Source organism: Copadichromis virginalis, linkage group LG12, assembly GCF_057382275.1.
Source record: "Copadichromis virginalis isolate Kocher_CV1m ecotype Utaka linkage group LG12, C_Virginalis_male_GT1.1, whole genome shotgun sequence".
NCBI classification, from domain to species: domain Eukaryota; kingdom Metazoa; phylum Chordata; class Actinopteri; order Cichliformes; family Cichlidae; genus Copadichromis; species Copadichromis virginalis.
This window is the reverse complement of record NC_140629.1, coordinates 7,804,722-7,826,738: the sequence shown is the minus strand read 5'-3', so window position 1 is coordinate 7,826,738 and position 22,017 is coordinate 7,804,722. Positions and strand designations below refer to the sequence as shown.

The 22,017-nt window shown below is 42.0% G+C and overlaps 1 protein-coding gene across 5 annotated transcripts in view; it reads left to right on the top strand.

The window, feature by feature from the left end:
* citb (citron rho-interacting serine/threonine kinase b) overlaps positions 1-21,935 on the top strand; it is a 44,635-nt gene extending 22,700 nt beyond the window's left edge. For 2 of the 5 annotated variants that reach the window (XM_085474571.1, XM_085474572.1), the window contains exons 16-39: positions 597-790; positions 1,483-1,618; positions 1,707-1,811; positions 2,066-2,206; positions 2,492-2,611; positions 2,794-3,025; positions 3,163-3,321; positions 5,533-5,556; positions 7,724-7,894; positions 10,955-11,135; positions 13,317-13,405; positions 13,498-13,602; positions 13,712-13,881; positions 15,854-15,934; positions 16,212-16,347; positions 16,668-16,807; positions 16,890-16,982; positions 17,167-17,275; positions 17,400-17,528; positions 18,007-18,087; positions 18,221-18,299; positions 18,390-18,563; positions 18,778-19,066; positions 20,716-21,935. In XM_085474571.1, the coding sequence (XP_085330697.1) occupies positions 597-790; positions 1,483-1,618; positions 1,707-1,811; positions 2,066-2,206; positions 2,492-2,611; positions 2,794-3,025; positions 3,163-3,321; positions 5,533-5,556; positions 7,724-7,894; positions 10,955-11,135; positions 13,317-13,405; positions 13,498-13,602; positions 13,712-13,881; positions 15,854-15,934; positions 16,212-16,347; positions 16,668-16,807; positions 16,890-16,982; positions 17,167-17,275; positions 17,400-17,528; positions 18,007-18,087; positions 18,221-18,299; positions 18,390-18,563; positions 18,778-19,066; positions 20,716-20,739 (3,162 nt within the window). In that variant the 3' untranslated portion in view covers positions 20,740-21,935. The remainder of the gene's footprint in view (positions 1-596; positions 791-1,482; positions 1,619-1,706; positions 1,812-2,065; positions 2,207-2,491; positions 2,612-2,793; positions 3,026-3,162; positions 3,322-5,532; positions 5,557-7,723; positions 7,895-10,954; positions 11,136-13,316; positions 13,406-13,497; positions 13,603-13,711; positions 13,882-15,853; positions 15,935-16,211; positions 16,348-16,667; positions 16,808-16,889; positions 16,983-17,166; positions 17,276-17,399; positions 17,529-18,006; positions 18,088-18,220; positions 18,300-18,389; positions 18,564-18,777; positions 19,067-20,715) is intronic. The other 3 variants (XM_085474573.1, XM_085474575.1, XM_085474574.1) reach the window with 3 other exon arrangements.
* The last annotated feature ends 82 nt before the right edge of the window (positions 21,936-22,017 follow it).

Genomic DNA, 22,017 nt, shown 5'->3' with positions numbered 1-22,017 from the left:
TTTGTGACCTCCTGGATGAGAATCGCTCTCACAGTGGTTCACTGGAGTCCTAAAGCATTAGAAAGGCTTCGTAAACCTTTCTAAGCTGACAAATTTCAGTTACTTTGTTTGACTTTAAGTGATTTCTTGATTCAACAGCTCTGGCAGTAATCAGACCTGGGTGGGGCCAGTGAAATTGAATGCAGCTGTCCAACAGATGTGATTAGTCACAGTTAATTCATGATTTAACAGGGAGGGGCAATTACTTTCTCCAGGTAGGATTGGATAGCTTTTTTTCCCCATAGTAAATAAAGCATTCTTACTAGAGTTGCTTTCCCACAGTCCTACAGGTTAAACAATTTTTATTTATCTTAAACTGAGTCTTGGTGCATCCACTCTGTTAATTGATTAATTCTTAAACAAGCCATTTTGACTCTTGTCAACTTTCTTGTGATTGGCAGCCTCTTGTAAACAGAAGGGTTGAACAGTGGGTGGGCGTGGCTTCTGGTTTCGAAAAAACAGAACTGTGTGCCTGGGCTGAACATTTTAAAGATGTGCCCTCTTGACGACCTCAAACAGATCAAAAACAGTCTGAAACATTCTCATCTGTTCACCAGAATCTTGAGACTCTGAAGACCACGTGTACCATGCTGGAGGAACAGGTCATGGAGCTGGAGACTATGAATGATGAACTGCTGGAGAAGGAGAGACAGTGGGATGCCTGGAGGGCAACACTGGAGGAGGAGAAGAACCAGGCTGAGCGGAGGACCAGAGAGATCCAGAGACTCTTAGACACTGAAAAACAGAATAGGTGACCACCACAAGATGTATCACTGTAACTGTGGGTGTTAACTAATGAATCCTAAATAGCCAAAATGTTTTCCTCAATGTTCTGTTTCTATTTTGCTTGTAATTTTCTTGCTACTATGAAAACAGTCTACAGCACATTAACTTATATTCAGTGCACCTATAGTTGCCTCAAAGAAACGTTAGTATATTTATTTCTGCACATTGCAATAGTCCAGTTATGTAATCTTGCCACAAGACCTTTAAGGAGGCTTATGAGTTTCTTATTTCATCAGCAGAGAAAACTATTTTTGCTCTAAATGTTTCTCTTGCTATCAGTGTTGGATAAAGCTCCCTTCGCCTACACGCACTGGATTCGACAGGCTTTGCCGTATTGTCTAGGGTCTGTCAAAGCAGGAATTCTAGGTAAAATATGAAATGATTTTCTGAGTTGCCTGGAACAGTGGAAAGTGAAGAAAATTAGGTAAACTTTAAAGCATTCAAAAACTGAAATTACATTTTTAGTGGTGTGTTTTCCTCTATCCAGAACCACGCGACTTTACCCCAAACAAACCAATGAGTGAAACAGCAATATGAACATTACGAAATACTTTAGTCAGTTTGTTTCAAAGAGCATGTAAACACATAATAGATGAACTTGAAGAGCACGCACTCGAAGGCTGAAAAATAACTGGCACTAACTTTTCTCCGATCTAGGCTCCGTGCAGAGCAGCGCAGCACCGAGTCTCGGCAGGCTGTGGAACAGGCAGTTAAAGAGCACAAAGCTGAGATCCTGGCCCTGCAGCAGGCCCTCAAAGACCAGAAACTCAAAGCCGAGAGCCTTGCAGACACTGTACGCATTTTCACACTCCTGAATAACATCTGTTAAGTTTTGTGTAGTTAGCAGATGTCGCGGCAAACTCTTCCTTTTCATTCCTCAGCTGAACGATCTGGAGAAGAAGCATGCCATGCTGGAGATGAATGCCCGCAGTTTGCAGCAAAAACTGGAGAGTGAGAGAGAGCTGAAGCAGAGGCTGCTGGAAGAGGCACAGTGTTTCATTATTTTCACAGAGCCACTGATCTGATCATTTTATTACACTTTTATTACAGACATATGGTCAAAACCGGAAAATAAATCGGTTCTATTTTTCAGAAATTCTTAGCAGTAATAATAATAAACCTTTCTGTATGAAACCACGCTGAAAGGTATAGCAATCAGTAAAAGCAATCAGTTGTAAGAAGTGTGTGTGGCTTAGTAAAGACATTCAGAGGGTGATGTAAAGGTGCTTTACCTCCACAGCAAGAGAAGCTGCAACAGCAGATGGATGCCCAGAAGACCCACATATTTCGTCTGACCCAGGGGCTGCAGGACGCTTTGGACCAGACTGACCTGTTGAAAACTGAAAGGACTGACCTGGAATACCAGCTGGAGAACATCCAGGTGCTGCTACACACATACATGCACACGCCTACTAAAGACAAATGAAAAAAACCCACACATGTAGGAACCATGTGAGTTTTAAATCACTGCAGGTACATGTACGTTGCTGGACTGTGTCATTTTCAGTCTTGTTTCTCCCCCACTGTTCTGAGCCACACGTATGTGCACACACACTATTTGTTTTACAGCACACAACTCCCTCCCCTACTTTCTGTCTCTGTCAACCTCTCTGTATGAAATGAAGTACTTGAGAAGAAATTCATGGCAGTAGTGATGTTCACTTAGCTCCACCTGCAGGCTGTATACTCTCATGAGAAGGTGAAAATGGAGGGAACCATTACCCAGCAGACTAAGCTCATAGACTTCCTCCAGGCCCAGGCACACGGTGGCTCCAAGAAGAAAAAGGTCAGATGGGATTAAATATCTCTCTCTCTCTCTCTACATATATAGATATAGATATAGATATATATAGATATACAGATATATATAGATATACAATAATTTCTTATCTTTCTATTTCTTTTTGTTCATTTATGGGCTCATTTCTTGTGTTTCTCCCTGTTTGTGTTTGCTTGTGTGTGTCTCAGGGTCTCTTTGGACGTCGTCGGGAGGACCTGTTGGCCGCCATGGCTGCTCAGGCTCAGACTCAGGGTCAGACTCAGACTCAAGGCCAGGCTTCCCCTGTGCCTGCCATCCAGCCGGTGCCTCTGCAGTACAGCGACATGAAGGCAGCTCTAGACAAAGAACGTTCTCGTTGCACAGAGTTAGAAGATGCTCTGCAGAAAATGAGAGCAGAACTGCGAGCACTGAGAGAAGAAGGTGAGACTGCCCTGCACCAATCTGTGGACTCCAATTTACACTCTGTTGTTCATATAATCATCAGTAGAAACTTGAACTAAGAATTTTTTTAAATTTTACTCAAAACAAAATACTCAAAGTTAGTCTTTCCAACCCAGCTCTGCAGTATAAGGACCACGGAAGTTCTACAAACCCAGCCACAGCTCGGCAACAGATAATTATGTCTGCCATGGTGAAGTCTCCTGAGCACCAGCAGGGCCCCACCAGCCTTGCACCCTCCAACTCTGGACGGAGGAAGGACACTCCCACACCTGAGGGTAAGGGAAGGGTGATTTTCATAGTAGCTCAGTGTGTTTTTTTTTAATCCAATGGCACAAACATGCAGGCTCACAGGAGATGCATAGAGGAGAGTGAGGTAAGATGAGCCGGCAGGTTTGTTATCTCATTTAGGCAACCATTCATAATTTTTGTCATGTGACTTTTTCTTCTTTTTTACCTTGCTGTGTAAGGAAGAACTATTTAAGAAGACGTGTAAACAGCTCAAGTCAAAGCCTTTTTTGGCAGCTCAGTTGATCAAGTTCAATCAGATGTACTGTGTAGAAACATGTGAAGAAGTCAGTAAAGTGCTCTAGTTTACTCTAGTATAAGTCTGATAAACACTGTGGTTGTGGCGTAACATGGGAAAGAGCCTTTGTGGTAAGCTGTGCTTACATCAAGTGAGATATTTGAGGTTTAAACTCGTTTCCATCATACCAGTGAGCAGATATTGTTCTCATTTTAGACGCGCTGTAGCCCGAGCACTATCATGCAGCATAATTATAGAAGAAAAAGAAACACAGGTCCCCTGCACCGCTATTCTTCAAACCTAGACCTCTGTATTCGGGATGCAACGATACCAATTTTTTCAAACTGATACGATACCGATACTTGGATCTGAGTAATTGCCGATACAGAGTACAAAAAACAATACTTCTACCACACACACACACACACACACACACACACACACACACACACACACACACACACACACAAATGCAATGAATTGGAAGACAGGTTTTATTTTATTCTCTGCCGATAAAAAATTAAATCTTAATAAAAAAGACCACAAAAAAATTTCAAGTGAAAAATAAGCACTTCTGTTAAATTATTGCAGAGTCTCCACATTGTAAACAAACAAACAAAATAACGAAAGTATTTGGCATTGACAAATAAACTCCTCATCTGCCCGTGGATCATCAGTCCACTGTGCCGTTAAACTGAGGACTGACATCGCGCACACACTGATTGTCTTTACCTCTTTACAAAGTTTTGACACCATTATCTCCCTGATGTATGGGCGGCTGGGAATTTCATCGCAGCTCGAGTATGCTGAGAAGACGATGCAATCCTATGTTTTCCACGACCGGCATTGGCTGGTCATCCAGAGCGATAAAATGAGTCAGAGCCTCTGTTATTTTAACTGCCCGTGGATTTTCTCTTGACATTTTTCATCGCTTTTCCAAAACCTGAGTTAAAGTTGGCTGTTCCGGTCCACACTGCTGACATTTTGTTTAGCCTGGCTACAGCAGCCTCCAGTTTCTCTTTTTTATCTGGAGCCGCCAGTCTCACTCGCCTAACCCTGTGCCTGTTTAGCGCGGGATGTCCCCCTAGTGGCCAATCTAAAAAACTACAACAGAAATGACCAGCCACCCTCTGATTAATGAAATAAGTTGGTATCGGTTCATGGTATCGGTTAACTTTTATGAGTATGAGTACACACATATTTTACAGTATCGGCCCTGATACCCGATACCAGTATCGGTATCGGTGCATCCCTACTCTGCATGAAGTATCTGCAGAAGTATACAGTATTGCATGCAGCAAGATTCTGAGCTCCTAGTGCTTGTTCTTGTTTGCTATTTTGAATAATGGTCAGCACAGCAGGTGCAGTGGTTAGCACTGTCGCTTCACAGCAAGAAAGGACTTGATTTGGGCCCCCATGCATGGAGCCCGCATGTTCTCCTTGTGTCTGTGTGGGTTTCCTCTGAGCAATCTGTTGTCCTCCTACAGTCCAAAGACATGCCGTATACTTTAACTGGTAATTTTAATTGGATGTAGAAGTATATAGAATAAAGCATTGTATCAATGTGTCTTGTTGTCACATTGATACAGTTCAGGCAGTTTTCTTCATACCTCAGAACTGTGGACAAGTTGTACTAGTATTTATTTCATTATCACCAATAATATGAGTAGAATTGGGGATTTGATTATTTAATTATTCGTTTTTTGTAACTATATTTTTCAGACAGCTGTTAAATCTTCTTACAGTCACACTAGATCAATTTTGGGGGTTGACTTGATCCCAAAGACCAATCGTTTTTTGGTTGTCTATTTAAGTGAGGCACAACTGATAGGTATCATATGACTTGAGTGCAAAATGGCTTATCTCTTAGCTGACTCTCCTCTACTGCCTCTGCAGCACACACCTCACATTCAAAGGTTGATTTTTGAAGCTCTTACTGTCTCTTCTTTCACACACCTTTCAGAGGGAAGGAGGGTCACTTTTGAAAGTAAGTCATCCAAATTCATGGTTTCTGCAGCTTGGTCTCTTATCTCTCCTCTACGTTGCTACATCCACATCTTTGACAGGCCAGATTTTAAAAGCTCTGCACTTTTATAGTATAAAATGTCAGATCTAAACAGGTTTGTCAGATGAGGCTGAAGAACCTTCAGTGCAGAGCTTTAGAAATCTGAAGCATTTTATCTTGGTTGCTGAAGTGTGTGATTTGCAGAAGCCTTCTACTTTATTTAACTCACTTTATTTCCACCTCAAATTCACATCATATACACAAATGTACCATATTAAAAATTCTGCAATGCAAAAACCGCTGTATGCACTTTAAACCCACACTCTGATCTAAAGGTATTATCTAGCCATTTTGTTAGTCAAGGTTACAACAAGAAAAGAAAAGTCTCATATCTACGTTTTATGTCATAGTGACCTGGTAGTCAAAAACAGAAACAACAGAAGCAAGAAAGGAAAGAAAGAAAAAGATGTACAGCTGTCAGTTACAATAGCAAATCTGATGGACACAAACAGCTTTGAGGCCTTGGGGAACAGACACAGGATCCCTGAGAGCGTCCTGTGTCAGATCCTTTGGGTTCTCTCTGGGATGCCGGATGAGATAACTGTGAATCTGACTTGTTCAGCACCTTTGGCTCATTGTTGTGTTCCTCAAGCTGTTCCTAAACAACTTTGCAGTCTGGGGGAAGGCCATTGCTGTCAGTGGGTGCCATTGCCAATGGGCAGGTGTATTTAGTTTGTAACAGCGCTTACCTTGGAGGTTTAACATCCGCATGAATGCCAGCTGCACAGCAGTTTGAACACTAATGTATGTGTTTCATGCAAGAGGACTAAAGAAGATGACCAAGTTATTATGATTTATTTTAAGTTGCTAGCTCTAATCATAAACAAGTGTAAAATGTACAGATTTTCAAAGTGCTTTTAAGAACTCGTTAATATAGATCAAAATCAAAAAGTGAAGTGATGCAGTTAAAATAAAAAGAACATAAATGCTGAACAGTGTGAACGGTATTACAAGTAAAATAAATAAACACGGAAATAGATAAGTCCATAAAGAAGTGATAAGAAGATAAAACACTTTGATCAGTTTTCTGTAAATGTACGTTTGTAATGTAATCTAGATGTAAATGAAAGGTGAGTTTGCGAACGTCAGCTCCTTTGTTAGAGAACAGTTAAGGGCTCTGATCAGAGGAACAACCCAGCAGCTCGGTTCCTTGGGTCTGACTGTAAATTTATAACACAGGTAAAAGCGTGGCACAAGTTTAAAATCAGCTGAAATAGCTGGATAAAATAGCTAGTATGCAGTAGCAAAACTGAGAGTGATATAGTGTTGTCTCTTTGATTTTGTTAAAAGCCTGGCAGCTGAGTTTAGGACAGACTGGAGGCGGGGGGAAAAGACCAAGGCTTTACATTTTAGCTTAAGTCCAATTAGACTGTAATTTGCCTCCATTCCCCTGCTATTACAATAAAGGTCTAAACAACAACAGCACTATGTGATGCTAGGATTTCGGAGCTTATACGCATCTATTAGTGAGATATGGCTCTATTGATTATTCCATTCTACTATGATTTACTCACTGATTTGGTCTCTTTCATACTTTTCTCATGCAACATCACATTAAGGTAGTTTTGTATGAGAAAAATACAAACGGGGCCATATTCATCAGTAACTTAACAACAATATTCAATAGATACATGAAATAAAGTGCTCACGTTTTTCTTTCTTTCCATGTTGGTTGTACACACAAGATTTGTAAATTTCATACTGATTGACATTATTATATCAATAAGCGTGATCGTTTTGTTGCCATAATAATGACGTGAAATTTTTCAACCATCTTTAATGCAGAATGCAGTTCGCTGATGCTGACTGGATAATGCCTTTAAAATGCTGCAGTGTGTGGGCACAAGCAGAGGGACTGACAAAATGAAGAATCTGTTTCAAGCATTTCCGTCTTCAGAGTACTTGCATTAATGCATTTTGCCAAACATGTACCACTCCTTTTGGAAAGCTTTTGTTTTTTTTTTGTTGAACTGATCTCATAGATGGTATGGCATGATGCACTGAGGTTTTAAAGCGATGGATGTACCTGACAGAGTAAGACATGCTGGCGCTGCCTGCCCTGACTGTGTTCCCTGCTGACTGTATTCAGAGTATAGCCGTCGCTTGAAGGACAGTCAGAGAGACAGAGAGAGGGAGAGAGAGAGGGTGATGCACCACAACACGCCTCACCGCTTCACAGTGGGACTCAACATGAGAGCTGCCAAGTGTACCGTGTGCCTGGATACTGTGCACTTTGGTCGTCAGGCAGCTACCTGTCTTGGTAAGTTACAGTTGTGCTCACAAGGACTATCAACTAGACAGTGATGTATACCTTCACATAAACCATATTTTAACTTCTTGCTATATTACATTTTTCCACACATTTTCTGAAAGCATGCCTCATACTGTCAGAACTCTACACACAAATCAAAAAACACACACACAATGTGCAGAACTCTTCAATTCTCCTGCAAAATGAAACTTTACATTCAAAACAATGTAAATGGAATTTTGTTTTCAAATGACACATGAATAGACATTTATAAGAACCAGTTGAACACTGATGTGCTTACAGTTTTTTCTGAATGCTTAAACCCTAACTGTGATTCCTGTAGCACAATCTCTAAAACTATTCAGACTTATAGCAAAACCACTCACTGAGTTTGCAAAACTAAAAGCACATAAACTGCTTTGCACTCAGTTTGCAATTTTGTAACACACACTTTGCAAAACTGTAGGCACAATTCACTGCACAACACTCAATTACCAAATTTCCAACACACTCCTAGCAACAGTATACACATGTATGGCTATCATTAACACTAATTTGCCAACTGTCTGGCACACTTTCACATGTGAAAACTTTTTTAGATAATTAGTTCACTTTGCAATCAGCCTAAGCACTATAATACAGGTAAGCTGTGTGTGCGGAGTACAATGGAGGGAGCAGAAAGAGTGAGAAGTAGAGGAGGCCGAGGAAGAGGACGTGGAGGTGAAGAAGTAGGATGAAGAGGACGACAAGGACAAGGAGGAGCAAGAGGAAGACGAGGAGGGGGGAGAGGAAGATGAGGAGGGGGGAGAGGAGGATGAGGAGGGGGGAGAGGAAGGGTAGGAAGAGTAGGAAATAGAATTGCTGATGACATCAGAGCTACAATAGTGGACCATGTAATCAACCGTGGAATGACCCTGAGGGTAGCTGGCCAACGGGTCCAGCCTAACTCGAGCCGCTACACTGTAGCAAGTACCATAAGGACATCTTGAAATGAGAATCGGTTAGTACAGTCACTCCGCACAAAGATTTGTAGCACTGCCATATGCCAATGAGAAACACACCAATACCATTGATGTAAAAATACTGAAATTGTTACTTTACAGAATTGCTAGATGACCAGATGCTGGGGGCAGAGGAAGCATGTTCACTGCAGACCAAGTAACCCATATAGTCATTATGGCGATTGCAAATAATCCTATACTTGGAAATGAACACTTGTGTTTGTTTTGATGTGTTTGAATAAACACCAGTACTTGAAGTTTGGATCCCTCTATGCTTATGGATCTATGACAGAAGTATGAGCTCAAACTGACATAGCCTACCTTGTGCACAGAGAAAGCAAAAGCCAGATGTGTTTTGTATTCATACCATCAGTGTGCAGTTGGCGCATTGTGTGCTTAGTAGATGATGGCTTGTGTGTACTGTTTGATACGGAAACACCATTTTTACGAAGGTGTGAAGAGTTAATCTAGCTGTGTTTGCTTTTGCAAGAGAACTACAATGTTTTGATTATTGGGTGACAGGTTTTCTTATTTGTGTGAAGAGTTTTGCAAAATTAGCCAATAGTTACAAAAAATGTGCTTAAGCAATCAGAAAAAACTGTAAGCGTAACGCTTGGCTTTTTCCCCGCCCATATAAATCTGGAGAGGATCCTATCCCATTCTGCAAAGTATCTATCAGGGCTTTCTATAGAAACAGCCTGGAACAAAAAGCTCTGATTTCGTAATTGCAATTATGTGTGAAAGGTGTTTAGCAATGTGGTTAGTATGCAAAGTTGGGCAACTGAGTTTACAATTTTGAAAAGTTCAACACTGAACAAAAAAGGCTTACGTTAAGTCATTATGATGACTGGAGACGAAGTGGTCATAGTGTTTTACATTAAGCACATCAGTGTTTAAATGGTTCTTATAAATGTCTATTCATGTGATGGTTTGTGTGTCATTTGAAAACAAAACGCCATTTTGACAAGAAATTACATTGTTTTGAATGTAGAGTTTCATTTTGCAGGAGAATTGAAGGGTTTTGCTCGTTGTGTGTGTTTTTTTTGATTTGTGTGCAGAGTTCTGACAATATGAGGGATGTTTTCAGGAAATGTGTGTAAACAATTGAGAAAAAATGTATGTTGCTGTCTCTCCGTCTTCTATTTGCCAGACTGAATCCTGATTCATCTTTCAAAATATATCCCATGGAGGTTTCCATGGAATCCATTTCAAACACTCTATAATAGATAATAGATAAGTAGTGATACAGAAAGACAGACTAATGAAATAGTGTATTTACAGTATATGCACTCCAGATATATGTGCACTATTACAATATAGTCTACAGTACTGCAAGAGTACCATCTGTAACAACCTAGCCAACAGTAAGAGTAGGCCTATGGGCACAGAACTGTACTGGAAGAGTCGCTGGTTACAGGTTACACTCGCACATACTGATATCGTAGATCTTTAAGTCTTGCAGAGGGTCTGATCACATCATTAGAAACATGTGTGTTCAGCTGTGAGTTGCTGTGTGTAAAAGATGACAGCTGTGTTGAAGTTGTGCTCACATTTTGCTGCCAGTGTTTACAGTTTTGCAACACACATGTGAAATGTGTTTAGTGACTAAGGATATGTTTAAGGTTTTGAAAAACAGAGTGTATGAGTTTTGCAAATCGTGTATAAGTACCTGAACCGTGTTTAAGGTTTGGCCAAAAGACTGTTTGATAGCTTAGAGAATGGAGTTTAGTGTTTTACCAATTCAGAAAAACTGTGATAAGACCAAAGTTGACATTAGCCTTTCTGACTGTGTTTTGAAGTTTTCCGTTTTACAATGAAAGTCATCATTCTGGGTTTTAATAGCAGCATTTCATCTTTAAATCTTTACATTAGTGAACACATATACAAAATGTTCAGTCTTTGACGGTTTGCAGATGTTTAACAGTTGGCAAACACAAGCTTTTTTCACAAGAAGAGAGCATTTTTATGGACAGATAAACCTACTGTGCATTCTCCTTACGCTGATAGTGTTAACACGCTCTCCTTTTAGACTGGCGGTGTCAGTAGTGTCGCTCTGCTCTCTCCTCAGAATGCCATGCATTGTGCCACCCGAAATGCTCCCCCTGCCTTCCAGCCACATGCGGGATGTCCAGTGACTGCTCCCTGCATCTGTCTGAGGGCCTGTGTCGAGATAAGAGCAGCGCACCGGGCCAGCAGCTGAAAGAGGCCGGCGGACACATGCACTTGGAGGGCTGGATGAAACAGCCCAGGTTAGCTGTGGACACAGTGGTGTCTGACTCAGTCTTTGCTCACTTGCATTATTATATATCAAGACCGTCCTACACATCACCTGCCGAAACAGCTGCACATAAATCTGCAGTTCTAATGTGCAGACTTCACACATACCCGTTTTTTTTAAGTGAGTTAAACCTCCAGCAGTGAGATGAGATGAATGTGAGACACGATTTAACAAAATCTGACAAATTAGAGCATTATAGTGTCTGATAAATATCAACCTTAGATTTTGAATATTAGTAGTAGTAAAAGTACAAATTTCAAAACTTTTTTTTTGCCTTTTTTTCTGTAATTCTCCAGTTCTCAGTTTCACTTTGTGTTACTGTGTATTTGGCTTCTTCTTTATTGTTTTTTTAATGCCATGTTTACAAACAGTGATTTTTTCTGAGCATCTGATCTTTTCATCCACATGTGTTACATTTCACAACGGTAGAGATTTACAAACGAGGAGTGTCCGTACAAACAGCTTTAAAAATTAAAAAAGACAACAAGAGTGGATACATCACACAGCATTTTATACATCTGATGTTTCGTACGTACAGTCATGTGAAAAAGAAATGACACCCAAGACGGCAAAGTTATCTCAGGACTCACCTGGTCTTTAGCAGATCTTCTAGTTAAGTAAATACTAAATTAGGGGATTTACATATTGTATACATCATTAACAAAAACGTAATAAATCAAACAATATGCCAATATGCAGAAACAGTGTGTGGAAAAACAAAGTCCACCTGTACTCAATTACGAGGGAACGTAGCAGCCAGCTGCTGCTAATCACATATATTGATTAATTGATGGTCAACAAGCGAGAGCAACTCACATGCTCACAGCTGTAAAAGCAGAAGTTTTGGAACATTTGGGTGTGTGTTACAGTGTCAAGGAGGAAAGACATCAGTGATGATCTTAAAGAAGCAATCGTTAGTACCTGCCAATCTGGGAAGGGCCATGAGTTACATACATTTCCATACAATATGGAGTCTGTCAATCTACAGTGAGGGAGCTATATGTGTAACACACGGGGAACACTAAAGCAGTCGCGCCAGAATGTCCTGCTAAAAAGAAAGATTCTTTAAAATACAAGGGGGAGCAAGCGGGTCAGATACCCAGGGCACAGAGATGAAGCAGGACATTCTGATCAGAAACAGTTTATTACTAGACCAGGGAGCACAAATAAAACATCCTTAAAATGTACATAATAAAATGTTGTCAATCTAGTAAAACAATCCTAAAACCCGTAAAACTACCATTTTCTACATTCACTAAAAACCCCCTGCTATAATTATGCCACATGTTCATTATGGGTCCATCAGCAGGCCAGGAATTCCAGCTTTAGAGCAGAGTTCACGCCAGCCCCGTCTTCGGCAGACAAGGAAGAGCCTCCCATCTTCTTGTCCTTCCACTGGCCCATCATATCCCAGCCCAGCTTGCGTTCTGCACCCGAATCCATCATGCGACCACCGCCACAGCTCCCCTTGCGTCGGTGTCCTGTAAAATAACAAACAGGGGCCAGAATAATGGTTCCAGAAGCAGCCGTGGCTCATGGCCATGGCGACCTTCTCCCAACCCAGCTGCACCCAGTAAACAACAGTAGAGACCCTACTCACAAATGCAGGTAAACCTCTGCCCTGCTGCCAATCACACGCGTTGTCTCCTACTGTTGCCATTCCATGAGGTCAGGACTGGGTCGCCGGGTCACGCTGGCCATCTAGCATTAACTTTCCAGTCTGGGGCCTCTCTCCTTCAGTGCTCAGCTAGCCTGCTTTTAAAAGGTCTTTACACAGCTGATAGGCCACCTCTGGACACACCCATGCCTCAGCAGGTGGTCCCGATCAGCTAATTTGTCCCATGTGTAGCCAGTCCACAGTGGATTAAAAACTATGTCACATAAAACACTAAAAACCATGCAATAGAAACAGAATAAAACCATGCAAATAAAACAACACTCATAAATAAACACTAAAAATCAGAATAAAAACAATATACAGGATAAATACAAATTTCCACTGTGTGACATCTGCACCCATGTCCTCTAACTGATCAGGTGGCCTGATGTTACTGAGAACAACTCCTCATAGGCCCTCACAATAATACTCCGTCTGGTAAAATCCACTCATCTGTCTTCACAGTGGTATTGTTGTCGTCTTGTGTTTTTGCAGGAATGGCAAACGAGGCCAGGGCTGGGAGAGGAAATATGTGGTCCTGGATGGGACTAAAATATCCATCTATGAGATAGAGCCCAGAGAAGGTGACATGTTTAGCTGTCTGGATTTTTAGATAGATGGAAAGTTATTAGAGTGGGCACCAGTGCTTATGAATCTCCTTATGTGTGTTGCTCAGACTCAGTGAAACCACTGGAGGAGTTTGATCTGTGTCTGTCAGATGGGGAGGTGGTGGTTCATGGAGCAGTGGGAGCATCTGAACTACCAAACACTGCCAAGTCAGGTAGATGTGAAGTGTACCAGGCAACCTTTGCCTTCCCAATGTTGTTCAAAAGTCTGTCAAATATTAATCATTTGAAGTCGTGTCATACTTTATTCTCTCTGTGTGTCAGATGTTCCTTATGTCCTAAAGCTGGAGTCACGGTGTCACACTCCCTGTTGGCCTGGTCAGGCTGTTTACTTCATGGCTCCCAGTTTCCCAGACAAACAGCGCTGGGTGGCTGTGATGGAGTCTGTGGTGGCTGCGGGCCGAGCCTCCCGGGAGAAGGCAGAGGCTGACGCAGTGAGTATCTCCAGAGCAGGCGAACGCAACCCAGGGCAGCTCGCTCTCTGTCTTTAATGTCTCCTGACTCAATTCATATCCGGCCGTGGTCACAGCTGTCGCGTCTGTGGTCGTAAACATGATATTTGACTGTGTTGGTGCTGTTCACCATGAGCAGATTTCCCCTCCGTAGACTATTTAAGACGTAGGTTTCGAGCTTAAAGTTTAACGGGTAGTTTCGCTTACGTGCGTCATTAATTGTCCCTTTCTTCTCTCTTCTTTTCTCTTTCTCTCCTCTCTCTTTGTCTCTCTCGCCTGTGTTTGTTGCTTTTTCATCGTGACACATTGTATGTCCGGCATATGGGCGTGTTTTGTCGATTTGCTCTATTCCTACCCATGTGTCACTGCACACATAGGCTGCTGTGTCCAAAAGACAAATGGTTCTGTCTCCACTGGTCCAGGTAAACAGTTAGACACGAGACATTTTGACACACACGAGCACTGCACATCCTACACGAGGCACGCTGTAGTGCATGAGTCTGTCATTTCGTTGGCTGTCACCTGCCCCCCACCCTGCTGTCACTTCACTTGCTGTGACCACTTCTCACTTTCACTATCCTTTGCTGTATCCTGAACAAACTCTCAAATATTCTTCCCTGTCTCCGATGTCCTTTTTTCTAACCACAGTACACAAATATTCGCCAAGATGTCTGATCATCTTTGGGTTGAATCTCTGCAGCTGTCCTGTCCGGAGGAGCAGGGACCGCACTGCCGAGTTTTACCTGTTTGTGTACTTGTCTGCGTTGTTACCTCTGCCCTTTCTGCACACTCCTCTGAGGGAGGCTGGGACTCAAGTCACTTGACTTAACCAAGAGACGCAAGTCATATTCTTACTAATCTTTAAAAGAAAAAAGCAACGACAAGATCTAGAGCTGAATGTGGTAATATTAAAATTACATGAAACTAATGTTGTCCAAGTAATTTTTTCTCATCCTCATTAACTTGTAAATTCAGGTTGATATGAGTGAAACGACGAGTGAAACCTCATGTGTCAGTCATGGAGTTCATCTGAAGTCACCTTATGGGTGACTCTGTAAACGGCAATGCTCATTTTTCATAATTTACTCTATTTATAGACCAATCACTGAAATTGTATAAGCACTATGAATGTGATGGACATGAGCTTAGTACATCTGTCATCCATATAAATCAGCACAGATGCTGATTGGGTACACAGGCGAGTGAGGCCTAAAGCTTGCTACTGTACTTCTACCCAATCCCTAAAGGAGTTCAAATTCCTATCAGACTCAATTGCCACCTTTTAATATTAATAGTTTAAGTTGCTATGGCGACTGTCCTAATCTGCTTGACCCTCTCATCTCAGCTTGCAGCTGTATGTATCTAATTCTGTTGTATATGTGTAGAAGATATCAGCAGCGTATGAGCTGGAACACTGACTCAGTAATGAGGGAGCCGGCGGTGATGCTGATTAGTGTTAATAATGACTCTTGTTTAAACGCAGTAGAGCTTGTAGACTTTGATCCTTTCACTCTGATCATTTGTGTAAACATTACGTTTTTGCAATCTGTACTTGACCACTGGCAAAATATTTACTTCATTTATTCATTTCGAATGTAAAATCTTGTTCTCAGCTTCGTAGGAGTCGCTAATGTTTATTAAAAGTATCTTTTATTCCCTTTAATGCTGACAAGTGGTACAAAATTACTTTATTACAAATGAAAGCATCGTTTCGTTGGTACTGTAGAGCCTCTGAATAAAACAGCGTGCTATTAAAGGTCTAACAAGTATAACTTTCTATCCGTGACCTGAAGCTGAAGACCGCTTGTGACTTGGTCCCACGTCTGACACTGTGATTCTGAACCCAGTCCTCCAGCCATCCAGCCCCTCCCGTCCTGCTCCTCTGTTCCCTCCTACCCAAGGTCACGTGGAGGTCGTGATCCAGCTGACCCTTCACCCCTCTCTGTTCTTTCAGAAGCTGCTGGGAAACTCTCTGCTGAAGCTGGAGGGAGATGACAGGCTGGACATTAACTGCACCCTTCCGCTCACAGATCAGGTAGGAACATGTTTTATATGCTATAAAATGATATTCATATGTAACTACATATATATTTATTAGAAAATATGTTTACTTCTTAATTGTGCATTTTAAGCAGTAGAAAATGACATGATCTGCAGTTGCAGGTGTATTCAGGAGAAGAACGATGTATTGGAGCATGGAGCAGATGCTCGGGGCTCTCTGCCAGGATTTGCCGCATGTTGCTCCAGTTTGAAATGTCACCACGTTCACCTGAATTTTTTTTTTTTGTGTGTGTTTCGCTGCTGTGCCGCAGATCGTTCTGGTGGGCTCTGAAGAGGGGCTGTATGCGCTGAATGTTATCAAGAACTCCCTGACTCACATTCCTGGCCTGGGGTCAGTCTTTCAGATCTACATCATCAAAGAGCAGGAGAAACTGCTGATGATTGTTGGTGAGAGGCCCAGCTTTGGTATTTTCAGTAGAAAATAAATGTCTGCTGAGCAGCAGGAGTCGACTCTAGATTTTCATTCGCTGAGACAGTCACAGTGTCGGTCGTAAATCAAAAGGTCAATATCTGCTGCCATTACAAATAATTGGCATAATTGATGAAGTGCAATTATTATGCATCATTTAAACTGAAAGGTTGGTCTGCCATACTAATAACTTTGGAGAAACTTGTAAATATCTTGTTACACAAGACAGCAGGGTGGCTTAAAAGTGACTAATGTCTTTATCCTTGAACAAGCTATGTGTAATGTCTGTGTGCTGCAGGGGATGAGCGAGCGCTGTGTCTGGTGGAGATTAAAAGAGTGAAGCAGACTCTGGCCCAGTCCCACCTGCCTAGCCAGTCTGAACTGGCTCCATACATCTTTGAGACTGTGAAAGGCTGCCATCTGTTTGCTGCAGGAAAGGTAGTTCTTCTGTCTTTGCATGAATGCTGTTTTCATGGTTGAAATGTGACCGTACGTACGAGCGTGTGCATTCTCTTTACAGATAGACAACACGCCTTGTATATGTGCTGCAATGCCAAACAAAATAACCATTCTGCGCTACAATGAAAATCTTAGCAAATACTGCATTCGTAAGGTGAGTATGACACAGTACAGTCTGTTATACTGTTGAAAGTATGTCATGCTTTTTTTCTTTTGACCAAACAAAGGTAACGTTTGGTTTTAAAGTGGATAAATCTTCTACCTTCAAAACATTTTCTACTACTAGATGTGCTTCAAAGTACTGGCTTTCCCTCACCACCTAATTCTTTACCTCACAGGAAATTGAAACTCTGGAGCCCTGCAGCTGCATCCATCTGACCAGTTACAGCATCATCATCGGCACAAACAAGTTCTACGAGATTGAAATGAAGCAATTTGTACTTGAGGGTGAAGTACTTCTTTATGCCTTTAATGCTTCCAGGATCAAATCAGTTACCAGCCAGTCACAGGATGATATTTTACGGTTGTTGGATCACTGTGTGGCTTTTAACCTCAGCTTTTTCCGCTGCAGAATTCTTGGACAAGAACGACGTTTCGTTGGCCCCGGCTGTGTTTGCAGCCTCGTCTCACAGTTTTCCCATCGCCATCATGCAGGTGGCCAGCAGCATGCAGAAGGAGGAATATCTTCTGTGTTTTCACGGTAAATCCATAGGAACTGAGCTCCATGAGCTCATGAGATACGATTAGCCAAGTCAGTGCAACAGAAGGGGTTTTTCTTCTAACCTGGCTAGATCGAAACATGTTTCAGGCTCCAAGTGTTTTACATTTTCAGCTGGGTGAATGTGTTTTACACATGCATCCTGTTGTGCTAGTAGTACTGCAGTTTCAGAAGCACAAACTGTTAGTGTCCCAGGATTTTTAATGCACTCGTTGCATAGTGGTTACCACTCCGACACCCCAAAGACATGTACTTACTGGGGATAGGTTACTGATTCTAAATGTCTATTCTAGGTATACATCTATAAATAATAAATGCTAATCTGGGTATATAAGCTGAATAACATTTTTCGGGATTAAAGCTATTATATTATAAAAGTGTGCTTAAAATACTGCTGTCTGCACACAGTGTTTTGTCTGTAAGAGTATGATGAAGAGTGCAGCAAATGTTTCTGTGGCAGAGTTTGGAGTGTTCGTGGACTCGTATGGACGAAGAAGCCGCACTGAGGAAATCAAGTGGAGCCGTTTGCCTCTGTCGTTTGGTAACTGCTGTTTCTTTCATCTTAATTCTCTCATTGAATTAAAAAAAACAAACAAACAAAAAAAAAAACACACACCATTAACTGTACCAAATCCACTAAATAACTAAATAATTGTGTGTGTCGTCTGTTGCAGCCTACAGAGAGCCCTACCTGTTTGTCACCTACTTCAACTCCTTGGATGTCATCGAGGTGCAGGGGCACGCTGCTCTGGGGTGAGACACAGTGGCCTCTTTGTGCCACATCTTACACTCGTTGAGTTTACTTCTCAGCTGCATTTCCCTCAATTTGGTCTTTTCTTCCAGTCCTACAGTGCTGGCACACCTAGATATTCCAAATCCACGTTACCTGGGCCCAGCTATTTCCTCTGGGGCAATTTACCTCGCCTCCTCCTACCAGAACAAACTGCGGGTCATCTGCTGTAAGGGAAGTCTGATCAGAGAGTCTGGGGAGCTCCAGAGGACCGGGTCCAGTCGAGGGTCAGTTCACTCTGTCATGTTTGCTCACTTTAATCCAGTTTAAACAAAGAAAAAAAATATTTCAGTGACAGTCGGAGTGAGTTAAACATTCAAACACAAAACAAATCACCCAAAAAGTCCTGAGCGCTTGTATTGTCTGCTAAAAATCACTGGAAGGTTGGCTTTGCTATGTCTGCTACCATCCATGGTGTGTTTTTGTTGTTGTTGTCAACAGTAGTCCCAGTAAGCGGTGTCCACCCACCTACACAGAGCACATCTCTAAGCGTCTGACCTCAGGCCCCGGCAGCCATGACGGCTTGCATCGGGAGCCGAGCACCCCACATCGTTATCGGGAGGGCCGCACAGAGTTCAGAAGAGACAAGTCTCCTGCCCGGCCTCTGGACCGGGAGAAGTCACCGGGCAGGGTGTTGGACAGCCGCAGGGAGAGGTCTCCTGGAAGATTCGGAGACAGCAGTCGACTCCACGCTGGTTCTGTCCGAACCCAGCTCGCACCTGTTAACAAGGTATGCAGAAGTTTCCGGTCGGCCTGTGGATGCGCTAAGGATTATTATGAACAAAATCAAACTGCCCTTCTGGTAGAAAGGGCATCCAAATATTTAATGAGTATGTTCTGCCTTGGATTTGATCAGACAAAAACAGTCCTATTCTTGATATGGCAACACAAAGCTGTTCTGCTGAATGTGGATACATCATTCTGACATGTTTCCAGATGTCTTCTCCCCGGTTATTTCTGTCAATGTGCAGAAAAATACAGTTTATATCTGTAAAGTGTGGAAACTGTTGCGCTTTCACAAAGTCTTCTGAAGAGGCTCAAGCTCCAGCAGCGCTTGTGCTATAAAGAGCAAACTTACTGCTTAGTCAGCATGTTTGAGGTCATCCTGGTGAAGACTGCAAGAAAAAACCTTGCTCTTTATGCTGCATGTCTGTGAAGGTTCTCAGTCATCCAGGTCATCGTAGTCAAAGGAGCTTGCAAAGAAAAGCGTCTGGACTTCTTTAAGTTGCTTGAAAGTCTTTGTGCTGCAGTGTTGCTGCTGGAGTTTCAGACTCTAGATTTTTGTTTGTTTTTTTTTTTTACAAACCTCTGTCTCAGCACAGATACATTTGTGCACATAACCACACACACAGTAGGTTATTTTGATTTTAACACAGTGACTCTGCAGACTGGTGTACACATGCGTGTGCTATGAGGAAGGCTAATCGTTATAGGGTCTGTCAATAAAACTGAATTGAAATGAATGAGTGAATTAAATAGGCTGGATATCTTTTTCCATATCTAACAAGTTACTGTCTGCAGATGAAGTGCTGAACTATAGGTGAAGTACACAACACAGGCTAAAGGCAAAACAGCTGATGTGTAGAGATGCAGAGAAATACTACATGAATGCGTTTGTGCTTTAAGCGCTGGGTTCAGTAAGACTGGGAGAAAGCCACGTGAATTTAAAAGCTGCGTCACTGCCCAGCATCAGGAAAAGGATCACCTCTGATTAGAGTGGCAGATTTTATTAAAATACTCCAGGCTGTGTAAGACAAATTCATCTGCAACCCCCAGTGGTGAGAGAGCAGGTAAAGAACAAATTTATAAAAAAAAAAAAAAAATGAATTCAAAAAACGAAATTACTTTCTCGTTTTTTAAGGTTAATATGAATGAGGCTCAGTTGCCCTGTTTGAGGATAGATAATATTAAGTATTGTAACATGCAGACATCATGGGCTGCCTCTTGAGACATTTTTTTTTTTTTATATAGTGTGTAACAAATCTGATAATAGAAGTCAAAATCTAACAAACAGGGAAAAAACAAAACAAAAAACACCTTCAAAGTGTGTGCATGCACACTGCTGAGGAAAAAACCCTATAATATGCACCTTGTACTGGGATTCCCTGCTTCCTTCCTGCTGTTCCAAATAAATATTACTAGCAGCAGCGATCAGGTGCAAAATAAGACAAGCTTTATTGTTAAATTTAGCAGTTTGCTGTAAACTTCAGTAAATCATGTTTGTACGATTCATTTAAATACATATCCAGTAAGGCTACTCACCTTTAGTTTCACAACTGATGCTGCAGCTCTTCAGTAAATACAGACAACACCAAACTATTCATGATGTTTAAGCCACAGTGACACGCTTTGACCTTTGCTCTTAATCTGTGTTTGCAGGTGTGGGATCAGTCGTCAGTGTGAGTCCACTTGCTGCTCCTGACTGGAGGTTGTAGAGAACCAACTGCAAAAGCCCTTATTCCACCCTGAGTGCAAGCGCGCGCACACACACACACACACACACACACGCACACACACACACACACACGCACACACACACACACACACGCACACACACACACTGCCTGTACATAGTGCAGCGTCAGTTCCTCGTTCAACCTCACAAAAACCTGCAACGGGAGACGTCTCCTGTGACAATCCTCTTGACACGTGCTTTTATGGGAGTTATCCCACAGTAGATTTGGTGGCAGGGAACCTACGCTGATCTACAGAAGCTACTTTCTATCTCCTCAAAGTTGTAAATATTGCTGTCGGAGTTTTTATAGATAAAAGGGAAGAGTCGGCTGGTAAAGCCATGTCTATTTTTTTTAAAAAATGAGTTTCTAAAGATGTTGCAGGGAGATTAACGCTGTCGCTGGCTAGGACGTACAATATCAACCTTACATAAGAATCTGAAATATCACAGGGTTTTTTCTCCGTTAAGAGAATTAAACTGACATTGAATTACTTTCATAGCTCACTAACGGAAGGGAGATCTGAGGAGGCAAGACTTTGCACACAAGACTGGATTTGATCAGGAGTTTAAAAGCTCATTTTTGTTACGCGACCAGATCAACCGTGTGGTCTTCTTGCCTGAATAGCCTTTGATATATAACTGCATAAGAGTGCTTCGACCGTCGTTGTCCGGCCATACTTTGTAAAACAATTATTAAGCAGTGTTTCGCTCCAAGTGTTCCTCGTGTTGTTTTTAGCAAACCTAAGAAAGAAACGCGCAGCTCTGCCTCTGATGCCGGACGCCGTGCTGTCAGGCTGGCTCAAAGCGCCTCAGCTTGCTCTTAGTCCGCTGCTGCCGATTATGGTACAGATGTCCCGTTTCTGTGCAGTGATATGAAGTCTAGTAACCGTCAGGGGTCGTCACTTGCTTGTATCGTTTCTTTAGAGGCAGCAAGACCACCCCCCACTCATCACATCAGTGAGCATGACTAACTTAGAGCAGCACTGTCGCTTTTTGATCGATTCTCTTGGTTGTTCTTTTCTGTCATGTACTCACTTGGATTTGCATTCTATAAGTAGAAATTGATGTTAGACAGTGTAACTTAAGATTTTCTTGATTTTTAGAGCTGTATACCAGTACACGCATTAAACATGATTCTAGTGTCCGTTTTCTTCTTTGTGCGCTCTCAGTTGCAGATTCTCCACCACAGCAAGTTGTGTCAGTGAAAGCAGGTATCACCTAGCAAG